The sequence below is a fragment of the Oryza glaberrima genome, chromosome 3 (assembly GCF_000147395.1).
Source record: "Oryza glaberrima chromosome 3, OglaRS2, whole genome shotgun sequence".
In the NCBI taxonomy this organism is placed as follows: Eukaryota; Viridiplantae; Streptophyta; class Magnoliopsida; order Poales; family Poaceae; genus Oryza; species Oryza glaberrima.
In genome coordinates, this window is record NC_068328.1 from 20,504,525 (window position 1) to 20,531,897 (window position 27,373).

General features: G+C 43.0%; 1 protein-coding gene across 4 annotated transcripts in view; it reads right to left on the minus strand.

Moving 5' to 3' along the window:
• Window positions 1–20,457, minus strand: part of LOC127766190 (protein DETOXIFICATION 40-like) — a 64,338-nt gene extending 43,881 nt beyond the window's left edge. Inside the window, exons 1-7 of one of the 4 annotated variants that reach the window (XM_052291261.1) lie at window positions 19,967–20,451; window positions 16,296–16,927; window positions 16,112–16,168; window positions 15,057–15,295; window positions 11,900–12,018; window positions 11,718–11,804; window positions 11,275–11,584 (exon numbers count right to left, since the gene is read on the minus strand). In XM_052291261.1, coding sequence (XP_052147221.1) covers window positions 11,513–11,584; window positions 11,718–11,804; window positions 11,900–12,018; window positions 15,057–15,295; window positions 16,112–16,168; window positions 16,296–16,927; window positions 19,967–20,344 — 1,584 coding nt within the window. In that variant the 5' untranslated portion in view covers window positions 20,345–20,451 and the 3' untranslated portion in view covers window positions 11,275–11,512. Of the gene's footprint in view, window positions 1–11,274; window positions 11,585–11,665; window positions 11,805–11,899; window positions 12,019–15,056; window positions 15,296–16,111; window positions 16,169–16,295; window positions 16,928–19,966 lie in introns of those variants that run through there. The other 3 variants (XM_052291262.1, XM_052291264.1, XM_052291260.1) reach the window with 3 other exon arrangements.
• Window positions 20,458–27,373: the final 6,916 nt, after the last annotated feature.

The window sequence follows — 27,373 nt, forward strand, 5'->3', positions numbered from 1 at the left end:
TGTTACAGAAATCTTACTCTATTACTGAAACATGTGTGATTGTTAGAACATTTCACAAAGTTGACTTTCAATTGTAGCAATCAAGCATTGAAAGCTCTGTCAAAAGGCCTAGAACTAACTGTGTGGATTCAATTTTACCACCTGATAAAGCCAAACAGGTTAGATTCAAACTATTATGCTCTTTTAGTTCTAGTATTAATGCTGATCAAGCCTGCTCATCCACTTTTGATTCTTTAAAATTTTTAACACAGGGGCCTCAGAGAAAGGGAGTACTAGAGAATACTTCATCTAAATCAGTATATGGTTTCCACTGTTTATGATAAAATAAATATTCATAGGCTCATGAATGACAATGCTCCGAGTTTTGCGAATGACAATATTGTGTTTCTCAAAATGATAGGATCAAAGGGTGGTGTTCTTGTTTTCATTGAATCCAGTATATATACAAAGGCAAAGTAGTGGCCAAGGGAAATTTAGTGACTACAGATGGCACATATGTGGTTGGAGGAAACATGCTTGGAAATGAATATTATGGTGTGGTTGTTTATAGTGTTACAAATATTGGTGATGAGAGACTGCCAAGACCATCTGAAAACTGTACTACATTAAGAGAGGCAATTGGTTTATGTCATTCCTTGGCCTCGTCCCTATGTAATATTAATCATTTCAACTCCTATTATATTTTGTCACGTTGCATTTTTTTTTTTGCATATATCTCGTTACTAATATAATATCTTCACCTTTCAGGTAAGAAAACATAGGGATACAAGTTCTGCCCAGTAGCAAGGCCCTTTCATACGAGTGCTCTGCTCATATCCAGAATTTTGCTGTTATTATTGGTTTGACTATAGGATAATGAAAGGAGGACTGAAGAAAAGAAAGAGTGGAAGCCCTGATATTCAACTTTCCTTTTGAAGAAATATTATAGATTTCCTTCTAGCAGTTTAGAAAAACACGCACAACAAGCTGTAGGATGTTATATATGTGTGTGCCTATTGCACTTTAGTTTTCCAGTTAGTTGTATATGTCTATTTAAAATTACATGGATGTTTTATTTAGTTGTAAACTCCTTGCTCTCATACAAGCATGTACGGCCTTTTAATATATTATATGTTCTTGTATATGGTCGGGAATATGGTACTGCCTGCCCACGTAATTTTTACATGCACATGTATATAGACTCAATTAATATATGATTAATTTAATGTGCATCCATATATATAATTATATACAATACGTACTCGTTACAATATACTAAATGTATAAAATACATCCTACGCTATATCTAAAATACTGCCACTAAGACGCAACAGAATGTCTTAATTAATGTGCTAAAATACTACTACTGAGACGCAACAGAACGTCTTAATGGATGCGTCTATGGACGTTGTACATTGTTTTTTAAAAGCGTCTCTATGCCTGTAGAGGTGATATTCCACGTTTCTAACAACGTCTTAAAATAAATTAGGTACGCTTTAGGAAATGTCTCTATATTTTTGAGACGGTCCAAACGAAGACGTTCCTATGACACTTTATAAAAGCGCCTCGCTTGTTTGCGGAGACGAAACAAAACGTCTCTACATTACAAATAAAATGTCTTCTATGGGGGGGTTTTGTTGTAGTGATAATGGAGATATAGAATATATGATAATTATGTTCGAATTAGGGGAGGAATAATAACTCTCCTTGCTCCAACGCAAATAAATGCGAGTTAGACAACCTGATTATCCGATCTTTGAAATACCACAGGTTGCCTCCAAAATATAATAGACTCTACTTTAATAAGAGGAAGAGTCAAATTCAATAGAAGTCATGAAATAACAAGAGAACGATATATGGCTAGGAAGGCTAGGGTTTAGGGTATAAGCTATCTCCTTTATAGGGTATAGAGATTATTGGGCTAATATTTCGCGTATAGGTTATAAAGGATTGGAGGCTAAGGTGGAGAGGGGATTAAGCAACTATGGTCGCTTATATTTTGTGTGCAGGCTTTGATTGGTGGAAGGATGGGAAGTAGTTTGGATAATTGAAAGCGAGTATATGGCTAGTGCTGGCTGGTGGTAGGTTTAGGTAGTATGATACCTAAGGCTTAGTGTTAGGGTTATGGATACCACATACCTAATAGTAGTTGACTAAATCTCGGCAGGAACCCACCACATACTATGTCTTATACGGAAACAACCTTCGGATATAGGAGGAGTTCCGCATAAGGAATGATGAATAGAGTTCTACATGGAAACGACAAGTTTGTATCCATATTGGTTTCCCTAGTTCTATTTGGACAAGGTGACACTTATGGGTATAAATACAAGGTCCCCTAGGAGGAGAGGGGACACGGAACAATAGATCAAGACACAAGATCAACATACAAGCCAACATACGCCAAGACACGATGCCGGATATCGACTTCAGAGATAGGCATGGCTAGTCCCCTACGATGCCTATGGATACCGTCAGGAGAGATATAGCGCTGTCTCTAATCTCGCCGGATGCGGATTCGAGGAGGAAGGCTACCCTATTGTCGACTACGAGTCAGAACTTCAGACCGACATGTCGACAACAGTTAGATAGGCAACCCCAAATATTGTACTGGTGTGATTATGATGAATAAGAGCAACGATCGGCTTCGGCCAACAGGATGTAGGGCTATTACCTGATAATTCAGGGGCCCGAACCTGTATAAAAATCCTCGTCTCCATCTTTTTTACTACAATCTCGCATATATCCTGGTACCAACGATCCCCATACTATGCAAATACCGGAATCGCGACATCAAACGTCGACACTTAGTTACATTTGAGTTGATCATGGAGTAGGGCATCATATCGGTTAGGGTTTGGTTGTTTGCTAGTCGTTGCTAGAGTTGGACAGTATAACGACTAGATTTGGTACCTTCTCTAGTGTCAACAGATAGCATATCAGCTAGAGAATAGGAGGTTGGTGCAAGTTTAGCGGGGTGGAAGTGTTACTCCGACAACCGTGGGTGGCGGTGGAGCGACTAGGATCACACAGAGCCCGAGAGCTAACTATGCGGCGTGCTGTGGAGGTCGAGGGAATAGTGTAGCTCCAACCGCTGTACGCATCAAGGCGTGTGGTGCCAGGTGCAGCACTTGGAGCTTGGGTTTGGTTCTGCCAGGCTTTACAACCAACGGTCCGACGTCGGGGCCAGTAGCCCACGAACGTCCCCATGGAAGGCGTAAAATTTCAACCGGTGGCTTTTTAGTAGCTAATAGGTATTTTGGGATAAAGGGAAATATTTGAAAGGCAAATATAAGTTTAAATTGGAATTCAAATATAAGTTTAAATAAATATAAATTCAAATGGTATTTAAATAAATTAAGGAAAATCAAATAAAAATATTAAAATAGTAAATTTAGTACTAAAATGTAGAGTTTGAATTTAGATAAATTTAGGTCCAAGTTTCACTGGAATCGGATCTACGGTTTAGGAGATATGGGCTTATAAAGAATAGGATTTTAATTAAATCTAGAAAATACGAAAAATTACTATTGATGGGCCCACCTGTCAGGCTTTTCTTTTCTTTTTCTTTTCCTTCTTCTTCTTCCTCCCGTCGTCTTCTTCTCTGCCTCTTGCTAGGGAACCGAGAGGAGGGAGAGAAGGGCGCCGGTGCTCTGGTGGACAGAAAACGGCGGTGTCAGTGGTGAAACGTGTTCCCGAACGACGCACATCCGGGGAGGTCAGTGTACAGCAGAGGAAGAAAGGTAGATGGTTGGAGGAGGAGATCGACCGGCGGCGGGGACGGCCGGACATGGATGGAGAGAGAGAGGGAGAGCTCGAGGAGCTCGGGTGTGGTAAGGGATGGCAAGTCTTTCCGTGTATTTATAGGAGAAGAGCGGCGGTGGAGTAAGTCGGTTGTGAAGGTGGTCGGCGGCTTGACCATGGTGACGGTAGCGTGGAGGAGGAAGAGACGGCGCCGGCCTCGTCCTCTCAATGGACATCAATGGCGGCGCGCGTACGTAGCGGCCGCGGTAGGGACGTAGGGTTGGGCGGTGGAAGGGGAAGAGCGCGGAACGGTGACGGCAGCGGCGCAAAGCAATGGGCGGCGGTGGAGGACGGCGGTCGGTGGCGCAAGCCGTGGGCGGCGGCGCTCAGAGCCACAGCGGCGGCGGCGGCTTGCCTGTGTGCGCACGCCCGCAGGAGAGGAGGACAGCGGCTGTCTCCTTGGGCTGGGCCGATTGGGCTGAAGGAAGGAAAGAGAAGTTTTCGGCCCAAAGATCTATTTCTGAATTCCTAATACAATTTGAATTTGGAGGAAATTGGCAAATGAGAGATTTTCCAATTTATTTGGGTGCAATATTTTTTGAGGTGCAATTTGAGGGAATTTATTTGGAAGCACTCAATAAGGAATAGGAATATTCAACACCATGAATAATAGGGCTCTTAGTTTTGGATATACTTTTGAGTATGTGGAAGGCAAATGGAGGGAGTGGAATAAACAGAATTTTAGCCCAAAATATGTGGTATGAAATTTAGAGGATTAATTATGGGCTAAATGAGGTTTTGGATTTGGGATGGAAGGCTAAATTATATCTTCTTAGCACAAGAGCAATCATTCTACTTATTTGTAATAATATTATTCTTGTGCTAAGGATGGAGCTAGGATGGAATTGAACTATAGAAATTAGAGTGGAGACTAGATAAGAAAATAGGAGTTTAGAGGTTGGAAAAGATATTTGGATGGAGAATTAAAGATAAGTCTAAATCAAAGGTTTTGTCAAGGAATAAATCTAATAAGATTGGAATTATGGTGGTTTGGGTTCAAAGAATAATATTGGAGGGTTTCTTGGACCATAATTCATAAAATGTTTTTAAATAATTTGAATAAAGGATTTTAGTTGTAAGAAGGGTATAAATTAAAACCAAACAGAAATACCTCAATTTAATCAAATACATTTTTAAATGAAAGAAATTAAATGCAAATTAGTTTTAGGAGGTCCCTCTAATTTTTCCTAGGTTTAGAAGCTTATTAGAAACATAAGAATTGGCATGATGCAGGATTAGAAAGTAGTTAATTTTCAGGATGTTAGAATCGGTCACCATATTTCTTTCTCACAAAGTGAGATAAAAAAAACAGTAATCCTTAAGACAAATAGCATTATTGGATGGATTGGTTAGAAGAGATTGCTATGAACTATGAGATCATGGATTCAAGTCTTGAATTTACCAGTTTATTTTTTATTTTTCTAGAAAAGAGAAAAAAAATAATAACACATGTACTTAGCTGTCTTGAATTTACCAATTTATTTTTTATTTTTCTAGAAAAGAGAAAAAAAATAATAACACATGTACTTAGCTTTCTATTACTATGTAACTTTGTGTGTCCAAAGAGAAGTACTATTAGCACTCATACCAACTTCTGACAATGCACATCTCTTACCTAAAACACTAGTACAAGAACACTACTACTATAAATTAGGATTTTAAAGCTCAGCATAAGCAATAGTACTATATCAGTATTGTTACTACTACATATTTTTTGTTACTACAATTTCATCAAGATGTTAATGTCAAAAGTACAGTAATGACCTATAAATTCTGCAGTAACATGCAATTTTATTGTATTTCTGCGATAATGTTACTACTAACATAATAACAAGTTATAATTTTCACAATAACATGAGTGATTTGCTCTCCTAAAGTTTGAATAGAGATACATATAGAAATTAAATGATAAACTCTAATCATATAGTGTCAAAGGGTGAGTTGATTAAAAGAGCTTGCTATTAATCATGAGGTTATGAGTTCAAGTCTTAGTTTTGCCTTTCCAATTTTTAATTCTTTCTAAGGTGAAAAAATAGATAAAAAAAGTTTCCAATTTTTAATTCTTTCTAAGGTGAAAAAATAGAGAAAAAAAGGGTGGGGGAGAGAGAGATGGTGGGGGAGGGGGGAGCACGCGGGAAGAAGAGAGATGAGAGGCGACGCGCGTGCACGAGAAGGGAAGAGGTTGTGTGCGCCCAGGGGAGTGGAGGTCCATGGGAGAGATAGGATGAGCTGGGGAGGGGTATAGAATATAGTCTTGCCATATAGAATAGTCCTATATATATACACACGTACGTAGGTATTTATGTATTTATACGTATATATAAAAAAGCAGTGAAAAAACATCTTTAGTCACTGGTGGAAAACCATCTTTCGTCGGTCCGGCAAAATCCACAATAGTCCCGGATCCAAAAAGAACCGGGACTAAAGATTGTTTTTAGTCCCGGTTATAAAAATTTTGATCTTTAGTCCCGGTTGGTATTACCAACCGGGACTAAAGATCATCTTTAGTCCCGGTTTATCCCTTGTCAGATGTATGTCAGGGGGCCGAGGATCTTTAGTCCCGGTTGGTGTCAATAACCGGGACTAAAGATCACCACTTTAGTCACGGTTGGTACTACCAACCAGGACTAAAATTAAACACGTAGTATATAATCCCTATCCCTTATCCTCTCCTCCACACATATCCCCTCTCCTCAGATCTAACTCTCTTCCTCATCCCCTCTCCTCCAACTCCTCCCCTTCCTCCTCTCCTCCCCTTCTCCCCTTCCTCCTCCCCCCTCCTCCCCTTCCTATCCGGCCGGCCGGCGGGCGGCGACTGGCGGCGCCGCGCGTGGCGGCGAGCGGCGGCGGCCGTGGCGGGCGGCGGGGCGGTGCCCAGCGGAGGCCGGCAGGGCCAGGGCCGGCGACGGGCGGCGGGTCCGCGCCCGGCGGCCGGCGGCCGGCGGGGCCACGCTCGGCGGTCGTGGCGAGCGGCGGCAGCAGCGGCATTGGTTTTCCTTTTTAATTTGTGATGATTCACTGAGATGAATTGTAGACCCCCGTTTTTATAACAGGAATCATTCGTGTAAACAGTACCATTTCCCTGGATCAAGTAGTCTGGTACGCACGAGTTCATAGCTGAAATACCAAAAGCACATACACGAGAGTCTAGTGCTAATTATTACATCATGAGCCCGCAGGCATTGTCTTAAATCATCGGACCGAGCGGTCCGAAATACATCCAAAAGCAGAAATAGATGAGGTAGCGGAATTCAGGCGGCGGCATGCCATTGCCACAGGCAACGACTGTACTAAGACCTACTGAGCGCCATCGTCTTCATCTCCCTCCTGGTAGTAGGCATAGGGATCCTCCGAAGCTTCATCTCCCACTTCTGATTAATTTTATATTTGCAAGGGTGAGTACCAACCATACTCAGCAAGCCATCACAGTAACAATGCACATGATAGGAGTATTCAAAGGATGGCTATGGTTCTTTTGTGCAAAGCAAGTTTTGTAATTCTTTTCACAAGCCTAAGACCTAGCATAGACTGATTAAGTTTTAATACCAATGTTCACATTAAACAATGACGGTTCTGTCCACCATCCATTGTGATCCCAAGGATAGCTTCCCGCCATTGAGTCGTCATGGTTTTCTGAGGACGTCCACATTCCCGCCTCTCAGGAAGTGGCTCCATCAGCATAAAAATCATCATGTAATATCCCATCCCACACAAGTTAAAGAATTTAGAGTCTAGCCAAGTGTAATACATGTCCCGGTGCTCAATAACCGCGAGCACGGCTATTCGAATAGATTTGGTTTACTCACACTGCAATGGATGTACACTTTACCCGCACTCCGCGACTGCCCAACACATGAGCCTCGTCCCAACACATAAGACGCGTCACGGCAAAGCCTTTCGATAACCTCGCATTGGCAGTACCCGCTCCATGAACTTTATCCCTCATGCACTCTAGGCGTCATACGTTTCTAGCAGTGAGAGGAGTTCTGGCGCTCCCGGGAAGGGAAAAACACACGCATTACTACGTTGCTTCTTGTCGTTGAACCCAGTCCATCATGATTGTTCTCTTATGGGTATCCTCATGTAGTATTGCCAAGCCAGCCTCTGACCATCCGGAACGGGCATCCGCCATCCACCTGGCCATCCGAACCGGGCATCCGCCAGCAGACTGCTTGCCGCATCACACACCTAAAAGAAGACCACTATGCAGGGATACTGCCTCCGCTCAGCTATCTACTCCGCTAGGTCTATACCCATACGAGAAGTGCGGTTGTACGGGGGTCGTTTCATGCTTAACTTCATGGCTCGGTCCTTAACTGACCAGGGACGGCACTAGCCTTTTCCGGACACCACCCAAATCCTCCAGCCGCCCCAGTCGAAAACAGTTGTTTAACTTTATTTTCCTTTCACAAATCATGTCATCAATATCATGGCAATGTGGCGCTCATGTCTCCACATGCCGCATCTCAATTACCTTCCCAAAGGTAATTGCCCAAGCATATAGCATTTGATAAATATGAGTATGCATGATTCTAGAATAGCATTTCTAAGCAATTGTCATAATTGACTAGGGACTCATACGTAATCATGGTTACAAGGATTTTAAGGGTAAACAATAATCAAGGCATGGCATAATCACAAGTAGGATGTTTATCATTGCATGCAATTTTATTTGTAAACAAAACAATTTCGCAATTGGGATCAACATGTTCAAAGAATAGTGATGACTTGCCTTGCTCAAGGTCTTGCGGGTCTTGGTCCTCGCTTGGATCCGCAACTCCCTCGGGCTCTACAAGTACGTGCGAAGAATCGATTTTGAATTCGGTTAGAACTCAAGTAAAATCCAAATAAATCCAAGTGGGAGTCGAATGCGAAGGTCAATTCTTTTATATTAACTTTACTATTTGCGAACTAAGGCAAACCTAATTTCGATTTTAAATATTCTAAACTATTTTGTGGGTGTAAATGTTTGGTTAGCATAAGTTTTTGATTGAATCTACCCGAGTATTATATTCATATCTTAGGTTAGAAATTTCTATTGCGAGCTAAACATCGGACGGAATCCTAAAATTATCTTATAATATTATACGATTTAATTTAGTCTATGACTAAATGATTAAATATAATATACGTCTAAAATTCCTAGTGATTAAATCCGAATTTCTATCGATAGAATCGATTTCTTATAGAGATTACCCAAATATAATTTATAATAGCCTATAAGAATTCATCTAATTAATTATATCTAAATTACTACTGCGAATTGATCATTTGTAGAGATCATTGAAAACAATCTACAATAATCTATATAATTCACCTAATTGTTTAGTTTTTAAATACATTTATGATTATAGCATTATTTTGCAAATACTATATTTTCGTTAATCCTATACTTAAATTCTAATATTTTTAAGTGTCCTAAATTTTCCCTAACTTTTCCTTTCTTTTCTCTCTTTCTCTTCTCTTTTCTTTTCTCTTCTCCCTCTCTTTTCTTTTCTTTTCTTCTCTCTCTCTCTTTTCTTTTCTTTTCTTCTCTCTCTCTTTTTTCTTTTCTTTTCTCCTTCTCTCTCTCTTTTCTTTTCTTTTGTTCTTCTCTCTCCCGGCTCCTCCCTTCCTCCTCTCTCGGCTCTTGCTCCACCGGCGGCGACGGTATAGGACGCGAGGGGGGGGGGGGCGGCTTACCGACGGCGGCGCTGGCGACGGCGGCGAAGGCGACGATGGCGACGGCGGCGCAAAGCGCGGCGCGGCGCGACGGTTTTGTGGCGGTGGCGCGGCGGCTCTAAGGTGGCGGCGCGGCGGTCATGACAACGGCGGCGCGTGGGGAGAGGGAAGGGGAGGAGAGATGGGGTGGCCGGGGTGGAGAAGAGGAGAAGGAAGGGGGCGGCCAGCTTTATAGGGCGCGGGGAGGGGAAGAGAGAAGGGAAGAGGGGAGAGGGGGGGGCGCGCGGCGCGAGGCGCGGCAGCGGCGCGACGCAGCAGCGGCGGAGGCGATGGGCGACAGCGATGGGACGGCGCGCGGCGCGAGACGGTGATGCGACGCGCGAGGGTGACGGCGCGACAGCGGCGACGCGACGGCCGAAGCGGCGACGGCGTGCGGCGACAAGACGGGCGCGTGGCGCGGCGACGCGACGAGCGACGGCGATGGCGATGGTGCGGCGACGTTGGCGCGGCGCGGCAGGGGCGGCACGGGGCTCGGGGGCGCGGCGCGGCAGGGGCGGCACGGGGCTCGAGGCGGCGCGCGGCGCGAGGCGGCGACGCGACACCGGCGCGGCGCGGCAGCGGCGACGCGACGGCGATGGGACGAGCGGGCGCGGGGCGCGAGGCCGACGGCGACGCAACGGCGACGATGGCGACGGCGGCGCGGCGGGCGGGCAGCGCGCGGGCGAGCAGCGCGAGCGGCAGGGGAGGGGTTAGGGCTAGGGACGCGATCGAACACCTTCGCCATAATGAACAGTGCATTTTCTTATTTATTCCACTTTTAGTTTATTCCCCTATAAATTTGATTCTATAATTTCTAATCTTTGCATTCATGAATTTTACTCAACATTTGTGTTATTCCAACTAATGGATTCACTTAAAATTAATATTACCCATTTTTATTTTGATATAATTTATTTGAATTTTTACTTAGGTTATTTGAATTTTTAATTAGGGTTAATCTTTATTCCATCGTACTAAAATTTAATTATTGCTACCGTGGTCGCGACAACATTTCGTTTACTTCCAATCTCACCTCATCCTTATTTTAAGTTATATTCTAGTCATTTATTTTGCTTACTTAATTTTGGGTTTTATTCCTAATCAATTGTTCTTTATTTGCAATCTATGAACTCCGAAATCCGAATCCGATAAAATAGTCGAACAAAATCGGCATGATGCAACTTATTTAAAAAGTTTTTTTGAAAATCCGTATTTTTAGTGTTTTGATTTTATCGGTCGAATTTTCAGGGTGTTACATGTATTTGACTGAGAAGTTACAAATTTGTGATTCATTGTTTGGATCTGTGATGTATTTGAGTAATTTCTTAGGATATTGTGATGTATTTGATTTGTGTGTATAAGTAACTTTATGATTTGTGATGTGGGTTTGGTGATGTGAATTTGGGATGTTATTTTGATTTGGGGATTTGCCTAATTGATTCGGGAGAAAATAAAAAGGGAAAAAGAAAAAGAAAAGGGGAACATCTGGTACTGCCGCTATTGTCTCTTTAGTCCCGGTTGGTAACATCAACCGGGACTAAAGATCCTCTCTCTTTAGTCCCGGTTGGTGGTACCAACCGGGACTAAAGATATATCTTTTGTCCCGGTTATTTCAACCGGGACTAAAGATGTACATCTTTAGTCCCGGATCCTTACTCCCGATTGGAAAACCGGGACTAAAGGGGGGTTCCCAACCGAGAGTAAAGATGGTTTCTCCACCAGTGAGTATTGGTTGATTTTTAGTCCATTTTTAGTCTCGGATTGTGTGTCCCGATTGCATCTCACTAACTATACAGGGAACAAGATGTCTAGATTAATTTGGGCATTTTGGTTACATTAGCCAGTACGAAAGATTAATAACAAATCAAAAGAGTACATTCAGAAGAAACATCAAATTTCGGCTGATACGTAGATTAATTTGGCCCTATACACATATACGGCATAATGTCTCAAACTAGAAACGTACATCCAGCTTCCCATATATAGCATCATATCAAATCAACTTGGCACTCTAAATATGCCATTTTGTTCAATCTTCGTTAGCGAGAAGTGGCTTCGCTATGCCACCCCATTTGTTGAGCCTCTTCTTTGCTTCTCCTACCTGTAAGAAACATTATATTGAAGGTAAGGAAGCATTATCTCACTTACATATGGAAAAGATGGATCAAAGAACCATAAATACCGAAAATTCAATGTAGATTTAAATTGGAGAAATTTGAACAGATTCCAACTACCTCTCTATCCCAATCTGTACGAAATGTGACATAAACAAGAATGAGAGTTTGAACAAACAATCCGACGATCATTCCACCATATATCCCCTTCATGTCAAACATAAAAATAATTATTGCTTACATTTAATTACAGTAATATAAATGACATGGAATAACACTTATGTTGTAGAATAAGACATTACCATAGCACCCAAATCAAAGTGAAATCCAAGAACGCAACCAAACGGAACACCGATGATGTAGTAACATCCGATATTAACATATGCCACGAAAGCTTGCCATCCACATCCAACCGCCACACCTATAGAATAGTGTTATAAGGATTTAGGTACAATTTCCCGACATGCTTAGTTAACCATATTTTATGGAAAAGCCGAATATTACATATATGCAGAGAAATATATAGCCATCAACAAATGTGTTGAAACTGCACCCGGAGAGGTTGAAGTGATCCACTACTACCAAATGCATTTTTCCATACGGTTGAATCCATTTTTCGTAGGCGGCTGGGTGACCCGCATACACTAAGGGGTCTGCGAAAATCATTTTTTTTTTTGCGTGTGGGTGGCGCACCCGCACATGGAAATAGTCCAGATGCTTACGTCATCCACACACAAAAATAAAAAGAAAAAATAAAATAAAATCCAAAAATCACGAAACTCTAACCCTAGAAGACGCCGCCGCCCTACTCGTCGCCGCCTTCATTGCTCGAAGCCGCCGGGTCATTGTCGCCATCGTTGCTCGAAGCCGTCGTCGTCGTCGTCATCTTGTCACCGTCCCCATCCTTGTCCTTGTCCTCGTCATCTTGCGGGAGTAGGGGTGGCTGGGTCCACCGCTTGCCACCACCGCAAGTCATCGTTGCTGTCGCCGCGCGGGAGGGGGAGCCTGATCCGTCTCCCCTGTGCCTCCCCACCACTGGATCTGCCACCGCCGCATCTCGACACCGCCAGATATACTGCCGTGACGCATTCCTACCACCGGATCCCGCCACCGGAGGAAAGGGGCGAGAAGGTGGGGAGAGGAGGCCGGGAGAAGAGGTATAGGGGAGAGGAGTTTGAGAGGAGTTGGGGAGAGAGAGAGAGCCGGGAGAGGATAGTGGGCGGTGGGAGACAGAGAGAAGAGAGCTGGGGAGAATAGTAATAAAAGAGTGGGAAGAGGAGAGGGGGGATTTTTGCATGCAGGTGAGTTAAAGAGCCCACACGCGAACATTTTAAGTGACCCGCTTGGAAAAAATAATTTTTGCATGCGGATCTCTTAAGGAGCCGTATGGGAAAATGGTGGTCGAGTTTTGAAGACACGAACACTTATGGCCCATCTACAACCTATTGGAGTGCTCGTCCAGAAAATCATTTTTTATATTGTGAGTGGGGCAATCTAACTTTTTGACAGAGAGAAAATAGATATTACATTATTAAAACAAAGTTAATAGAATGCCTATTACTTAGGACCATGTTTTCTTAGGTCTATTCTAGATATATAATTTTATTTCGGTTATCTATCTATTATCTATTATCTATCTATCTATTATATACTAAAAGTCCATTAAACTTTCTACAAACGCTCTCATGCTGCCACATAGCGCTCTAAAAATGCTCTCAAGTTGCCACATGGCGCTCTAATAAAATAGAGAAAATCTTAGAAATTTAAAGAAAAGGAAACTAATCTAGCCCTCGATTTTCATTTAAGTTGGTGGACCTATTAATTTATACCGTTAGATTAGATCCATTATAAATAGTAATATATCCCTCCTAATTTACCATGTAATTCTTACCTAAAAAATATTGGCTGGAATAAGCCAAGAAGGCATACGTACGTACAAGTTAACAACCACAAACGAGAAAAGAAGAAATGACATACAACAAAAAAGAAAAAAAGCATACTGCATATATACGTACTACTTGGAAAAAAAACATAGCTTTTAAACTGGATTTTCACTTTCTCCGTATTTTTTTAATGACAGCCAACGTTAAATATTTAGTGAAACTACCGAAAGAAAACAACGATTTTAAGCTAGTTTTTCTATTATAATTCCTCTGGATTTTTTTTATTTTCTTTATGGTAATCAACATCAAATATATATTTAGTGAATGTGGTAGTACAAGAAAAATATATTACTTCATAAAACATGCACATCCAAAAATAGATCTATAATATAATATAAAATATCAAATAAACGTATCATTTCACACTACAATTGTTGAGAATAGATAGATTTTATTTGCATCAATGGGCCTACATTGATAGTTCAAGATGAAATAATGAGTAATTAAAATATTACTCAGGACATATTGTCAGAAATTAAAAATATGTCGCGTTGTTTTCTAACAAAATACAGTCAGGATTTTAGCCGTTAATGACTCAATCTGCGCTTTTGATTTGTATATATTTTTTAAGTACATAATTAATAAATTTAAGGTTGAATTTTAAAGTGCTTATCAAATTGACTATACCTTATCTTGAGCATGTTCTCCGAACTATTAAACTGTTCATGTTTTGCAAATACTTTCTATACTTTTAAAAAAAATCTATTTTCATGTTTGTAATACTTAATTAATCTTGCGTTGATGACCTACATCGTTTTTCGTGCACTGCATAAGCTCAACCAATGAGATCGAATGTAGCCTAAGTAAGAGATAAATTAGATTATTTACTATAAAATTTAAAATTAAAGAATCAAGTTAACTATATTATTAAAAAAATTCATTACTTTGGATTATATATATTATACAGACTAGCTATTGTTCACTAATCCATATATTTTTAAGAACAAATGCAAATAAGTTTTGTTGTCTCCTTGCTATTTCTTAGCTATTAAACTAAAATGGAAACAATCAATAATATTGGATTTCTTTTAGAAACATAGCACACACGCCCTACAACACATGCCCGCGCAAATGCGCGGGCTTCCTTCCTAGTTTATTCGAATGGTTCTTCGTTATCAGCATTTAGTCGTCGTATGCAGTCCATATTTTGTAAATATGATTATCTGACTGCTTAAGTAACTAACTATTTATTTTCTTTTACTTGTTATGCATGCGACAATGCAATGAACTAACAAATACTTCAATAAGAAGTCCTTTAGGGACTGAGGTATACATATTTTTTTACTCCTAGATTATTGTATGTCGACATCTAACTCAATAAATATATAAGACAATAATTTATTGTTATACTAGCTATATTCCATTTTAGCAGGAATTAAACTAAAGTTTCTAAAAATATATAAAAACAATACACATTGAAACTCGACATTCACGTGCCGGTGGTAGATAGCTGGCCGGTCAATATCAAATTAAATTAAGGACAAGCGAGAAATGAGGATATATACTAGATACGTACCTGACAGGACTGGCTGAATTCCATTGAGGACGATGGTAACAGCGAGCAATGGGGTCATGCTGGAAACAGCACGGGCGACCTCTTCGCCCTGCGTGAACACGTAACTAAGGTACTCACGGAGGCACATGACAATCGCTGCTATGATTGCCGCCACGATCAGCGACAGGCTTGTCACCACCTTCACGGAGAACGCTGCTGCCCTCGGGTTGCCCGCACCAAGCTCATTGCTCACTCTAACGCTGCACAATTAAACACCGTATACATTATTACTTAGGAAGTAAGTACATAGGCCCTGTTTAGATCCTTTGAAATGGCAAAAGTAGCAATTTACCATTTTAAAACACTTTTTGTCATTTTGGATCTAAATACTAGTAGCAAAACTTGGCAATTTGGCTTGGCATTTGCTAGTCCATAGTAGCAAATTGTACCAAAAAGTGTTTTGGGACCACTCCCTCTCTCTTTCTCTCTATCTCACTTTAGTGCTAGAATGACAAAAGTTTAGGATACATCTAAACACCAACTAGTACTTTTGCAATACCAAAACTTTTGCCACCAAAACTTTTGCCATTTGCCATTTACCATTTCAAATGGATCTAAACAGGGCCATAATATATATAAATGAGTTCCATTTAGTAGTACAATTGAGATTGTGAGATGATGCACTTTAAGCTTATATCAATTTGCAGATCCATAAGTACATAAACATGTACTAGGGAGGTACTAAATCTCGCTTTGTTGGGATATCGTCCAGACCCACCCCTGCATGCACCTGGGTAAAATGCAATGTACGTGCAGATCCATATCGATACCTAACCACTTGGGACCCTATAGGGATTGATGAGACCTCCAAATGGCAGTAAGACGTGACATTAATTAGGAAGTTTGTTGGATATATGTTCACATGCATAAAAAAAAGCATCTCGATCTCACTTACTGGATGGAATGTAATTGATTTCACTATTTATGATTGAAACGATGCATGTGTCCACTACTGTACACACGTTGTTGGTAAAGTGTCAATGCCTGGTCCTTAGAAGAGAGAATTACACAATTACCTAGCTGCTGCATTGAAGCCAACCGACACCATGAACACCCATCCTGATATTGACATGCTGGAAGAATAATTTGAAGATCATTATCAGTGGCATTAAGATCAAGCATCGATCACGCACCACACTTCATCCTCATCAGGTTGCATTATTGGATGATTAACTGAATGTGATACTGTACTTTACTAACCACACTGCAAGAGAGTCGAGGGCGATCTCCGGATCCTTGAGCAAGCCGGCGATGAGGACCGTGACCTGGAAGTACCACGTCTCGAGGCAAAGCATCACCGCCGACGCGGCCGACAGCTGGAGGAACTCCGGCAAGCCGGAGAACGCCTTGGACGAGAATCCGGCCCACGTCAGCCTGCACCTGTCGGAGACGACGATGTACGCGAACTGCGCCAGCACGATGACCCACCAGCTGAGGCTGAGGATCAGCGAGGCGCCGAGCAGGCCGAGGCCAAGCTTGTAGACGGCGAACCAGCTCAGGGCGACGTGCGCGGCGAGCGTGGCCGCGGAGATGTAGGCGCTCGGCGCCACGATGCTCTGCGCCTGCAGGAACTTCTGGATCGGGAAGTTGGCGGCGTAGGCGAAGATCTGCGGGATGAGGCCGACGACGTAGAGGCGGGCGGCACTGGCGATCTCCGGGGACTCGCCGAGGAGGATGAGTATCTCCTTGGAGAAGACGTAGATGACGGCGAGCGGGACGGCGGTGGCGGTGAGCAGCACGGTGGAACGCTGCATGTACACGCCGAGCATGTCGTACTTGTGCGCTCCGTACGCCTGCCCACACAGCGTCTCCACCGCGCTTCCCATGCCAAGCTGCAGCGCATTGTTTATTGGATAATTTGTTTTTAAAACTTATATTAAAATAATTGAATTACTAGTAAAATATTTATCAACTCCAGCTCTTAAAACTCAAAGAGATCGATACCATGTATTATAACACAAAGGTTGGTATCTAGGCTTTTTTTTTTCTTTTGACGGCAATTGGTATCCAGGCTTTGTCACCGTAGACTTCTTAAGGACTCTAAAATTGCTCTTTATGTAAAGTTTTTCTTTTTGAAACTTGGTTGCATAAAGTTAGAACATGGAGAAGCTTATGTGTGTGCATGCATGGTGCTTAGCAGTTAGCACCACTTAATTAGCAACAGAGAGCACTTGACTTTTGAGTGGCGTTTTATTTCACGTGTATGCACGATCTAAATAGTTAGCAAGAAACAGAATTCTGCGTAGGCATCTGAAAACAGGTAAAGTATATATGGCTAGCTGTAGCAAGAAACAGAATTCTGCGCAGGCATCTGAAAACGAGAAAAGTGGCGCTCTCTGTAGCTGGTCATATCAATATGACAATATATACGCTTCTTGTTGTCTGATTCTCTCGCTCCATATTTGAGTGCCCTTGATCCTCACGCATGACATGTTTCTCCATCAAGTTTCAAGTGATAATACTGTGTACCATATGACTTCTTTTGTTTTATGTTACAAATGTCTTAAATTAACTTAATCTTTGACCTTGTACCTTAGATGTTGAAAACAAGATGGAGCGAAAAACCAATGTGCCCATTATTAATAGGAAAATAATATTATTGAGTGAGTAGGTGAGGGTTGGTAAGGGTATTTAAGAAAAGAAAAACTTAAAATGAACTTATTAATACTAGGATGGCTTTGCGGATTTTTTTAACTGTTTTCCTTTTCTTCTGTTGTCACCTTATAACTGGCAAAACCTTATAGCTGAGTTTCATTGCCATCTATTATATTCAGTTTAGGCAAATTTTAATGGTAATTTCTTGATTTTATTGTTTCTTACTTGTAGAAGTTCCCCTATGTTTTTCTCATATTCTGAGATATATTATATTTGTAGTGTCTAGAAAAAAAAATTAAATGATTGGGTCTAGTGTAAAGGAATTTTTTTTTCTTTCCAACCTGTCCCTTCAAGGGAGGTATATATATTCCCTTCTCATGACAGTAATGTGTAGGCTATGTTTAGTTCAGCGCAAAGTTTGAATTCTGGTTGAAATTGAAGATGATGTGACTGAAAAGTTATGTGTGTATGACATGTTAATGTGATGGAAAAGGACTGAAGTTTGGATCCAAACTTTGGATCTAAACACAGCCCTAGTAGTAAAGCAGAGAGCTGCATCCACTTTACTATATTGATAGTATTATTTGTTGGGTATACTGTTGTGTTAACCGCGTTGTTAACTTACAGATAGAATATTAAGAACAAGTACAATAAGATGATATCATTAAGCAGGTTATTGATGTTACCACGTTATATTTGTGCTTAGAGCAAGTATAATAGAAGGCTATAAGAAGGCTTAATGCTGAGGTGGATGAGAGAGGAGAGGAGAAAAAGGAAAAGCGGGTGGTAAGCTTATAGCCGGCTTTGGCACAGGAACCAAAAAAATCTGTGAGAGTGATAGGTGGACCATATATTAATAGTTAAGAGCTAACCACTGTATGAGTTGGCTAAGAGATAGGCTATAAAGATCTATACAGTAAGCAGCTGGCTATATTATTAGCCTTGCTCTTATATGGAGGAAAGAGAAGAGGTAGAGAGGAAAAGTGGTCTACAGATTTATAGTTAACTATTGTATTTGTAGGCTATTAAGTTAGTTATAAATGATTTACTATTTTTTGGAGCTAGTAATTCGTTATATTATTAAGGGCATGTTCAGATAGTAGCTAAAATAAACCTTACTAAATTTTATCAATGCTAAAATTTTGGCAAGATGGTAATATTGCCAAAATTTAAGCATGATTTCTTATGTATTTACCAATTTTGGTAACAAATTAAACATAGACATTTTTTATAACTTTAAAAAAAATGGTATGATTGAAAATGGCATTAAAGTGAACCGGCCCTAAACTTGCTCTAATACAGCGATCGATATTATCCGTTCGCATTAATTTGGTCTGACGGCTAAAAGAAGTTAATTAAATGCAAAGCATTATTCCGGTTGCACCCATAGGAATCTCTCTTCTCGGCCCCTTGCAAAATAGGAACAAGAACCGAACAACACAATACAAGGAACAGTTTGATGTGAAGATAATTTAATAAAATTTTACTTCCGACACTCCTTGATCTTATTCGCACCGAAAGAAATAACTAGTAATTTAATTTGTCGATATTCAAATATACTATCTCTATTTCATAAGTTTTTTTTAACTTTTTTCTAAATCAAACTTTTTTTAACTTTGATTTAGTTTTATAAAAGAAATATAGCAATATTTTCAACATAAAATAAAGAAGTTATCAAAATATATTCAATGTTATATTTAATAAAATTAATCTAGTGCTATAAATATTGTTATATTTTTTTTATAAGTTTGGTCAAACTTTCAAGAACCAAAGCGATTTATAGTATGAAACGGAGGGAATATTAATCAGTCATTTCTCGAATCAGCCACATGATGTGTGTCTAATTGAGAGCTTGTTGATTTGCTCTAGTGGTTAAAAATATGAGTTATATTATTATGCATACTAATCGAATTATCAAAGCACCTATGCAACCCCCTTGTAAATAGATATCCAAACATTTGATACTATGAGTTATACGTTATACGTTTTATACTTTGTGAAAGCCAATCGCAAAAATAAAAAGGTAATAAAGTCAAGAAAAAATTGTGTAAGGCAACACCAATACAAATCCAAATTGAAAGAATCAATTTTTGTAATATAAAGGCCGGTTTTCAGGTTCGGGCCTACTCTTTATTCTTATTTGATTTGATTTGATATTCAATCTGATAAAATCTGACCCCAATCGACCAATATTACGTTATTCTTCCATGATAGGAGGATCATGCAACTACTGAAAATATATATGTACTACTACGTATAGTAGTTAGCAGGCGTACCATGAGGCCGTAGGCGAAGACCTGGATGCCGACGTTGCCGAGCGAGGCGGCGGCGAGCTCCAGCGTGCCGAGCTGGCCGCAGATGATCCGCGTCGACATCGACATGGCGTAGTTGATCATGTACACCGCCACGGCCGGCGCCGCGAGCGCCACCAGCAGCCGCAGCTCCACGGGCGCCGCGCGCGCCAGCCGCGCCGCGGACGGCACCGACTCGTCCGCCAGGATGCGCTCCAGCTCGGCGCTCGCCGCATGCCCACCACCACCACCCGCCGCCGCCCCTTCCCTCCTCCTCGTGCTGCTGCCGCCGTCGTCGCCATGCCCGGCGACAGTCGCCGACGACGACAGGTGCGCCGGGTACTGATCGCTCTCCGTACCCATGGTCGCCGACGGCGAGCTGGCGTGCACGTCACGGCGATATGTGTGTGTGCTCACTGCTCAGTCGATCACTCGATATATATGCAGTTGTGAGCTAGTATCCAGCTTAATTACTTTTTCCCCGAATCAACTTTTGATCTAAAAGAGCTGTGTTTAGATAAAGGGTAAAAAGTTTTTACGTTTCATATCATACAGACACATATTTAAAGTATTAAATATAGACTAATAATAAAATAAAATACATATTTCGTCTGTAAACTGCGAGATTAATTTATTAAGCCTAATTAATTCATCATTAGCACATGTTTACTGTAGCACTACATTTTCAGATTATGTAGTAATTAGGCTTAAAAGATTCGTCTCGCAATTTACATGTAATCTGCATAATTAGTTTTTTCATATATTTAATACTTCATACATGTATCCAAATATTCGATACGAGACAGTGAAAATTTTTGCCGGATCTAAACATACCCTTAATTATTTTTTTTGGTCGAATCACTCTGAGCTTGGCTTAATCAATTAGGAAGTGATGTGTAGCAGTGTAGGTGCCTACATTGTAGTTTATATATGTGGAGATTATGGATACCCCATATCTGCATGACAGTTATACTTTAGTCGGATATACAGTACCAAATATAGATAGAATATCTTTATGAGGACTCGGGTTAGATTCTAAACTTGTATGTCAAGAAAATACCCGGGATCCTAGTCGGTTACGATTGTATTTTATCTGTAATCCCATATTCCGTTAGAATATGGACTGTACTTTGTATTACGGATCCCTTCCCCTATATAAGGAGGGTCCGTGTGCCTCTTGGGACACGTTTCTTTTTTCTCCCAATCATACAATCAATAACACACTCGGCGGAATCATCCCCGGACAAGAGTAGGGTATTACTTCTTGAATAAGAAGGCCTGAACTTATATAAAATTCCTTGTCTCTAAACCCATCCACTTTCCTAGCTTGATAGCCACCCCCTTTTATTATTGCCGAAATCTTGTTTCGATAGTTGGCGCGCCAGGTAGGGGGAGCGTCAAGTTCTCGCCGACTAAGTGCGATGGGTTTCGTTTCTGGCATCGACGACTTCGCCTTCCCTCCCGGGCAGGCGTTCCGGTTCGGCAGTCTCAACTTCATCACCAACGACTTCGGCAAAATCTTTCTCCTTGACTCGGACTCAAACCAGTCGGGGAGAGACCAGGTCCCCGTGCCATTCGGTATTCCGAACTCGGCCGAGGCCTACTCCAAGATCATCTCTCCCGAGTCGGCTTCAAACCACTCGGACGAGATCCAATCTACTCTTCCGCGACCAGATCAAGACGACGGGCCCTATCCCTCAATCCTGATGAGACTTCCTGATGATTTGGCCGCTGTCTTCACTGTCAAGACATCTCCCACTCGAAGATCTAGGCGAGCTCCGGCTTCGGCCCTGATCCAATCTAGATCCAGAGAGGTTGGCGTTATACTCCAACCTCTTGGGACAGTCTCGACGGAAGAGTTGGATGGATACCTTAGCTTCCCCGGCGTTAGTTCTCGACCAACCGAGATCCTCGACTACGACGATTTCAGCTACCACTACGACCACGGCGACCTCGACAACTTCGACGACAGCTATGAGGATAACTACACGCCCCTCTTCTTCGGCGTATTCATGGCTGACAACGAAACGGAGGAACAGCGCCAAGCCCGAGAAGCGGACCAAGATCGCGCACGGCAAGAAGCTGAACGTCGCCGACTGGAGGAAGAGCGACAGCGACAGGAGCGAGAACGACTATAGCGTGAGCAACAAGATCATGAACGGATTGCAAAGGAGGCTGAAGATCGACGGCAACGTGCCTTGGAATCTAGGCGCTGAGCAAGAGAGCTCATTGGGCAACAAGACGTCGATGGAACAACGGTCTTTCGCACCCCCCAGCAGAACGCGGTTGCAGCAATCACTCTCCTCGACACCCTCCTCAAGGAAGACGCACTCAACCAAGCCGATCATGTTGTCAACATCTTGAACCAGACGAAGACCATGATCGCTGCCTCGGTTCCAGCCAACTCCGCAAGCACCCGCACCCCGACTGGTAGCCGAGTCTCTCACCTCCGATCTCATGATTATCAGCCAAGCCTCAGCATCATCGGCACAGGATCTAGTCGTAGGAGCAGGGGTCACGACGAACGATCTATTCACTCGCCTCCCGAACGTCACAGGGAGCGCCGAGTTGAACGGCCTCGCTCTCCACCTCACCAGCGCCCCGTCGACCTTCGCGACACGATCAACCAGCGCCGTGCAGCACGAGGCCACCGCCATTCACCAAATCGCTACGACGACGACGTGGATGGAGTAGCTGCCTTCACTAATGACCTACGTCGAGTGGATTGGCCAGCCGGCTTTAAGCCGACTGCAATCGAGAAATATGACGGCACCACTAATCCGGAGTCTTGGCTCACCGTCTACAGACTCGCAATCCGCGCAGCAGGAGGAGACAGCAAGGCCATGGCAAACTATCTACCTGTGGCCCTAGCGGACTCCGCTCGATCCTGGCTCCACGAACTACCCCGTGGCACGATCGGATCATGGGTGGAACTTCGTGATCACTTCATCGCCAACTTCCAGGGCACCTTTGAACGTCCTGGCACACAGTTTGATCTCTACAACGTCGTTCAGAAGTCTGGAGAATCCCTTCGAGATTACATCCGACGCTTCTCCGAACAACGCAACAAGATCTCCGACATCACCGACGACGTCATCATCGCCGCCTTCACTAAAGGCATTCGCCACGAGGACCTAGTCGGCAAGTTCGGACGTAAACCTCCCAGGACGGTTAAGCAGATGTTCGAAAAAGCCAACGAGTATGCCAAAGCCGAAGATGCTATCACCGCGTCCAAACAATTGGGCACCACTTGGAAGCCAAAGAAGGACACGCCGACTGCAGGAGGGAGTGGAAGTAACAACCACAAGGATCGCAAGCGTAAGCCCGAAGAACTTGTGGCGATCACCTCTCCATCTTCCCTACAACGTCCCCGCGTCAACACCTTCGACAAGATAATGAACTCCCAATGTCCGCATCATCCCAACTCCAACCACGTGGCCAAAGATTGCTTCGTCTACAAACAGTTCGCGGAGCAATACGTCAAGAACGCACGTAAACCTTCAGACGGAGATCAAGGCACATCAAAGAAGAAAGATGATGAAGACGATGCCCCGACTGGTTTTCAAGATCATCGCAAAGAACTTAATCACATCTTCGGCGGACCCCTGGCTTATAAGTCTAAGAGAAAACAGAAGCTGACAGAATGGGAGATCAATGCGGTTCAGCCTAACACGCCCCAATATCTTCGGTGATCAGAGATAGCAATTAAGTTCGACCGCTCAGATCATCTCGACCGAGTGGTCCACCCGGGGCGGTACCCCCTGGTACTAGACCCAGTGGTTCGCAATGTCAAGCTCCGACGAACTCTCATCGACGGTGGCAGCGCACTCAACATCCTTTTCGCTAAGACCCTAGACGATATGCAGATTCCTCACACGGAATTGAAGCCGAGTAATGCACCCTTCCACGGTGTTATCCCAGGATTGTCAGCTACACCACTCGGCCAGATCACTCTCCCAGTTACCTTCGGCACTCGGGAGAATTTTCGCACAGAAAATGTTTGTTTCGAAGTTGCTAATTTCGAGACAGCATATCATGCTATACTTAGATGACCGGCTTTAGCCAAGTTCATGGCCGTCCCACACTACACCTACATGATGATGAAGATGCCTGGTCCTCGAGGGGTCATATCACTACGGAGCGACATCAAGCAAGCCGTCACATGTGACAAAGAAAGTTGCGAGATGGCTCAAACCCACGAGACCACTCTCGCCCGCGAAGAGATCCGACTGGCTACGACCACGGCAAGCGAGGGAGAAGTGCCTGCAACCAAGCTGACGAAGACTGAAGAAAGTGATGCCAAGATGAAAAAGATTCCCTTAGATCCCTTTGATCCTGACAAGACTGCTGTAATAGGCGCCGAGTTAGATTGTAAATAGGAAAGCGCGCTCATCACCTTTTTTCAGAATAATAAAGATATTTTTGCGTGGAAACCATCCGATATGCCTGGTATCCCCAGAGAGGTGATTGAGCACTCTTTACATGTTAAGGAAGACGCCAAACCCATCAAGCAACGACTCCGCCGTTTTGCACAAGACAGGAAGGATGCGATCAAGGAGGAATTAACCAAGCTGTTAGCAGCAGGCTTCATTAAGGAAGTCCTTCATCCCGATTGGCTGGCTAACCCGGTCTTGGTTCGGAAAAAGACGGGGCAATGGCGCATGTGTGTTGATTATACCGACCTCAACAAATCTTGTCCCAAAGACCCTTTTGGGTTACCTTGCATTGACCAGGTGGTTGACTCAACGGCCGGCTGCGAGTTACTCAACTTCTTGGACTGTTACTCGGGATATCATCAGATCCAACTAAAAGAATCCGACTACTTGAAGACCTCGTTTATTACGCCCTTTGGGGCCTACTGCTACATCACCATGCCCTTTGGATTGAAGAACGCAGGAGCAACCTATCAACGCATGATTCAAAGGTGTTTTTCAACTCAGATCGGTCGCAATGTTGAAGCCTATGTTGATGATGTAGTCGTCAAGACCAAGCAGAAGGATGACCTGATTGCGGATTTAGAAGAAACTTTTACAAGCATTCATGCTTTCAAGATGAAACTAAACCCGAAAAAGTGCATCTTCGGAGTACCGTCAGGGAAGTTGCTCGGATTTATGGTATCTCAAAGAGGCATACAGGCCAACCCGGAGAAAATCAACGCCATCCTCAACATGAAACTGCCAAGCTCCCAGAAAGACGTCCAAAAGCTGACTGGTTACATGGCGGCGCTCAGCCGGTTCGTCTCACGACTCGACGAGCGGGGGATGCCCTTCTTCAAACTGCTGAAGAAAACTGACAATTTCCAGTGGGGACCCGAAGCACAAAAAGCCTTTGAAGACTTCAAGAAATTTCTCACCACTCCACTAGTTTTGGCCTCGCCACATCCACAAGAGCCGCTACTGTTATATGTGTCGGCGACCTCCCAGGTTGTGAGTACGGTCCTGGTTGTCGAGCGTGAAGAGGAAGGCCATATTCAAAAAGTCCAACGACCAATTTATTTTGTCAGCGAGGTTTTAGCCGACTCCAAGACAAGGTATCCTCAGGTTCAAAAGCTATTATATGGTGTCTTAATTACCGTCAGGAAATTATCTCACTACTTTCAAAGTCACTCGGTCACGGTGGTTACATCGTTTCCACTCGGGGATATACTTCATAATCGCGAAGCAAACGGACGGATTGCGAAGTGGGCCTTAGAGTTGATGTCTTTGGACATATCATTCAAGCCACGAACTTCGATCAAGTCACAAGCTTTAGCTGATTTCCTTGCCGAGTGGACCGAGTGCTAAGAAGACATGCCAGAGGAGAAGATGGAATATTGGACTATGCATTTTGATGGGTCGAAGAGGCTTACAGGCACTGGAGCTGGGGTTGTTTTAATCTCCCCGACTAGAGAAAGATTGAGCTACGTATTGTGGATACATTTTTCTGCGTCCCATAACGTGGCGGAATACGAAGCGCTACTCCATGGATTAAGGATTGCCATCTCTCTAGGCATTCGCCGATTAATCATCCGTGGAGACTCTCAGTTGGTTGTTAATCAAGTCATGAAAGAGTGGTCATGTCTAGATGATAATATGACCGCTTATCGACAAGAGGTACGCAAGTTGGAAAATAAATTCGATGGACTCGAGCTCACCCATGTCCTTCGACATAACAATGAGGCGGCCGACAGGCTGGCCAATTTTGGTTCAAAACGGGAAGCAGCTCCTTCAGATGTGTTCGTTGAACATCTTTATAAACCAACTGTGCCTAGAAAAGAGACGATTGAAGCCGTGCATGCTCAAGGCGTAAAATTTTTAACCAAACAAGAACTCCCTCAAGACAAAAACGAAGCCGAGCGGATTTCTAGGCGTAGCAGACTTTACATTATTCATGAAGCTGAACTGTACAAGAAAAGTCCATCAGGAATACTGCAGCATTGCGTATCTTTGGAGGAAGGGAGACAATTGTTGAAGGATATACATTCTGGTATTTGTGGTAATCATGCTGCTGCACGGACCATTGTCGGTAAAGCTTACCGGCAAGGTTTTTTCTGGCCTACAGTTGTGTCCGATACGGACAAGATTGTGCGGACATGCGAAGGTTGTCAATTTTTTGCCAGACAAACTCATTTGCCAGCCCAAGAGTTGCAAACCATCCCGTTATCCTGGCCGTTCGCGGTCTGGGGGCTTGACATGGTCGGCCCGTTTAAAAGGGCAGTCGGCGGTTACACGCATCTCTTTGTGGCAATAGACAAATTCTCTAAGTGGATTGAAGCTAAACCGATCATCACGATCACAGCAGATGAAGCTAGAGATTTTTTCATCAACATTGTGCATCGGTTTGGGGTACCTAATCGGATCATCACTGATAATGGCACTCAATTCACTGGCGGAGTATTTAAAGACTTTTGTGAAGACTTCGGCATTAAAATTTGTTATGCCTCCATGGCATACCCTATGAGTAACGGACAAGTCGAGCGCGCTAACGGCATGATACTGCAAGGGATCAAAGCACGAGTTTTTGACCGACTACGCCCCTATGCTGGCAAGTGGGTAGATCAGCTGCCGTCCATACTTTGGTCTTTATGCACTACTCCTAGTCGGGCTACCGGCCAGTCACCGTTCTTTTTGGTTTATGGCGCAGAAGCAATGTTGCCGAGTGAAGTGGAATTTGAATCACTACGATTTCGGAACTTCAACGAGGAGGGCTATGAAGAGGGCCGAGTAGACGACATCAACCGACTAGAAGAAGCCCGAGAAGTAGCTTTAATTCAATCGACTCGATATTTGCAAGGGTTGTGCTGTTATCATAATCGGAATGTTTGATCACGAGCCTTTTTAGTCGGCGACCTGGTTTTGAGGAAAATTCAAACAACACAGGATCGGCATAAATTATCTCCCTTATGGGAAGGAC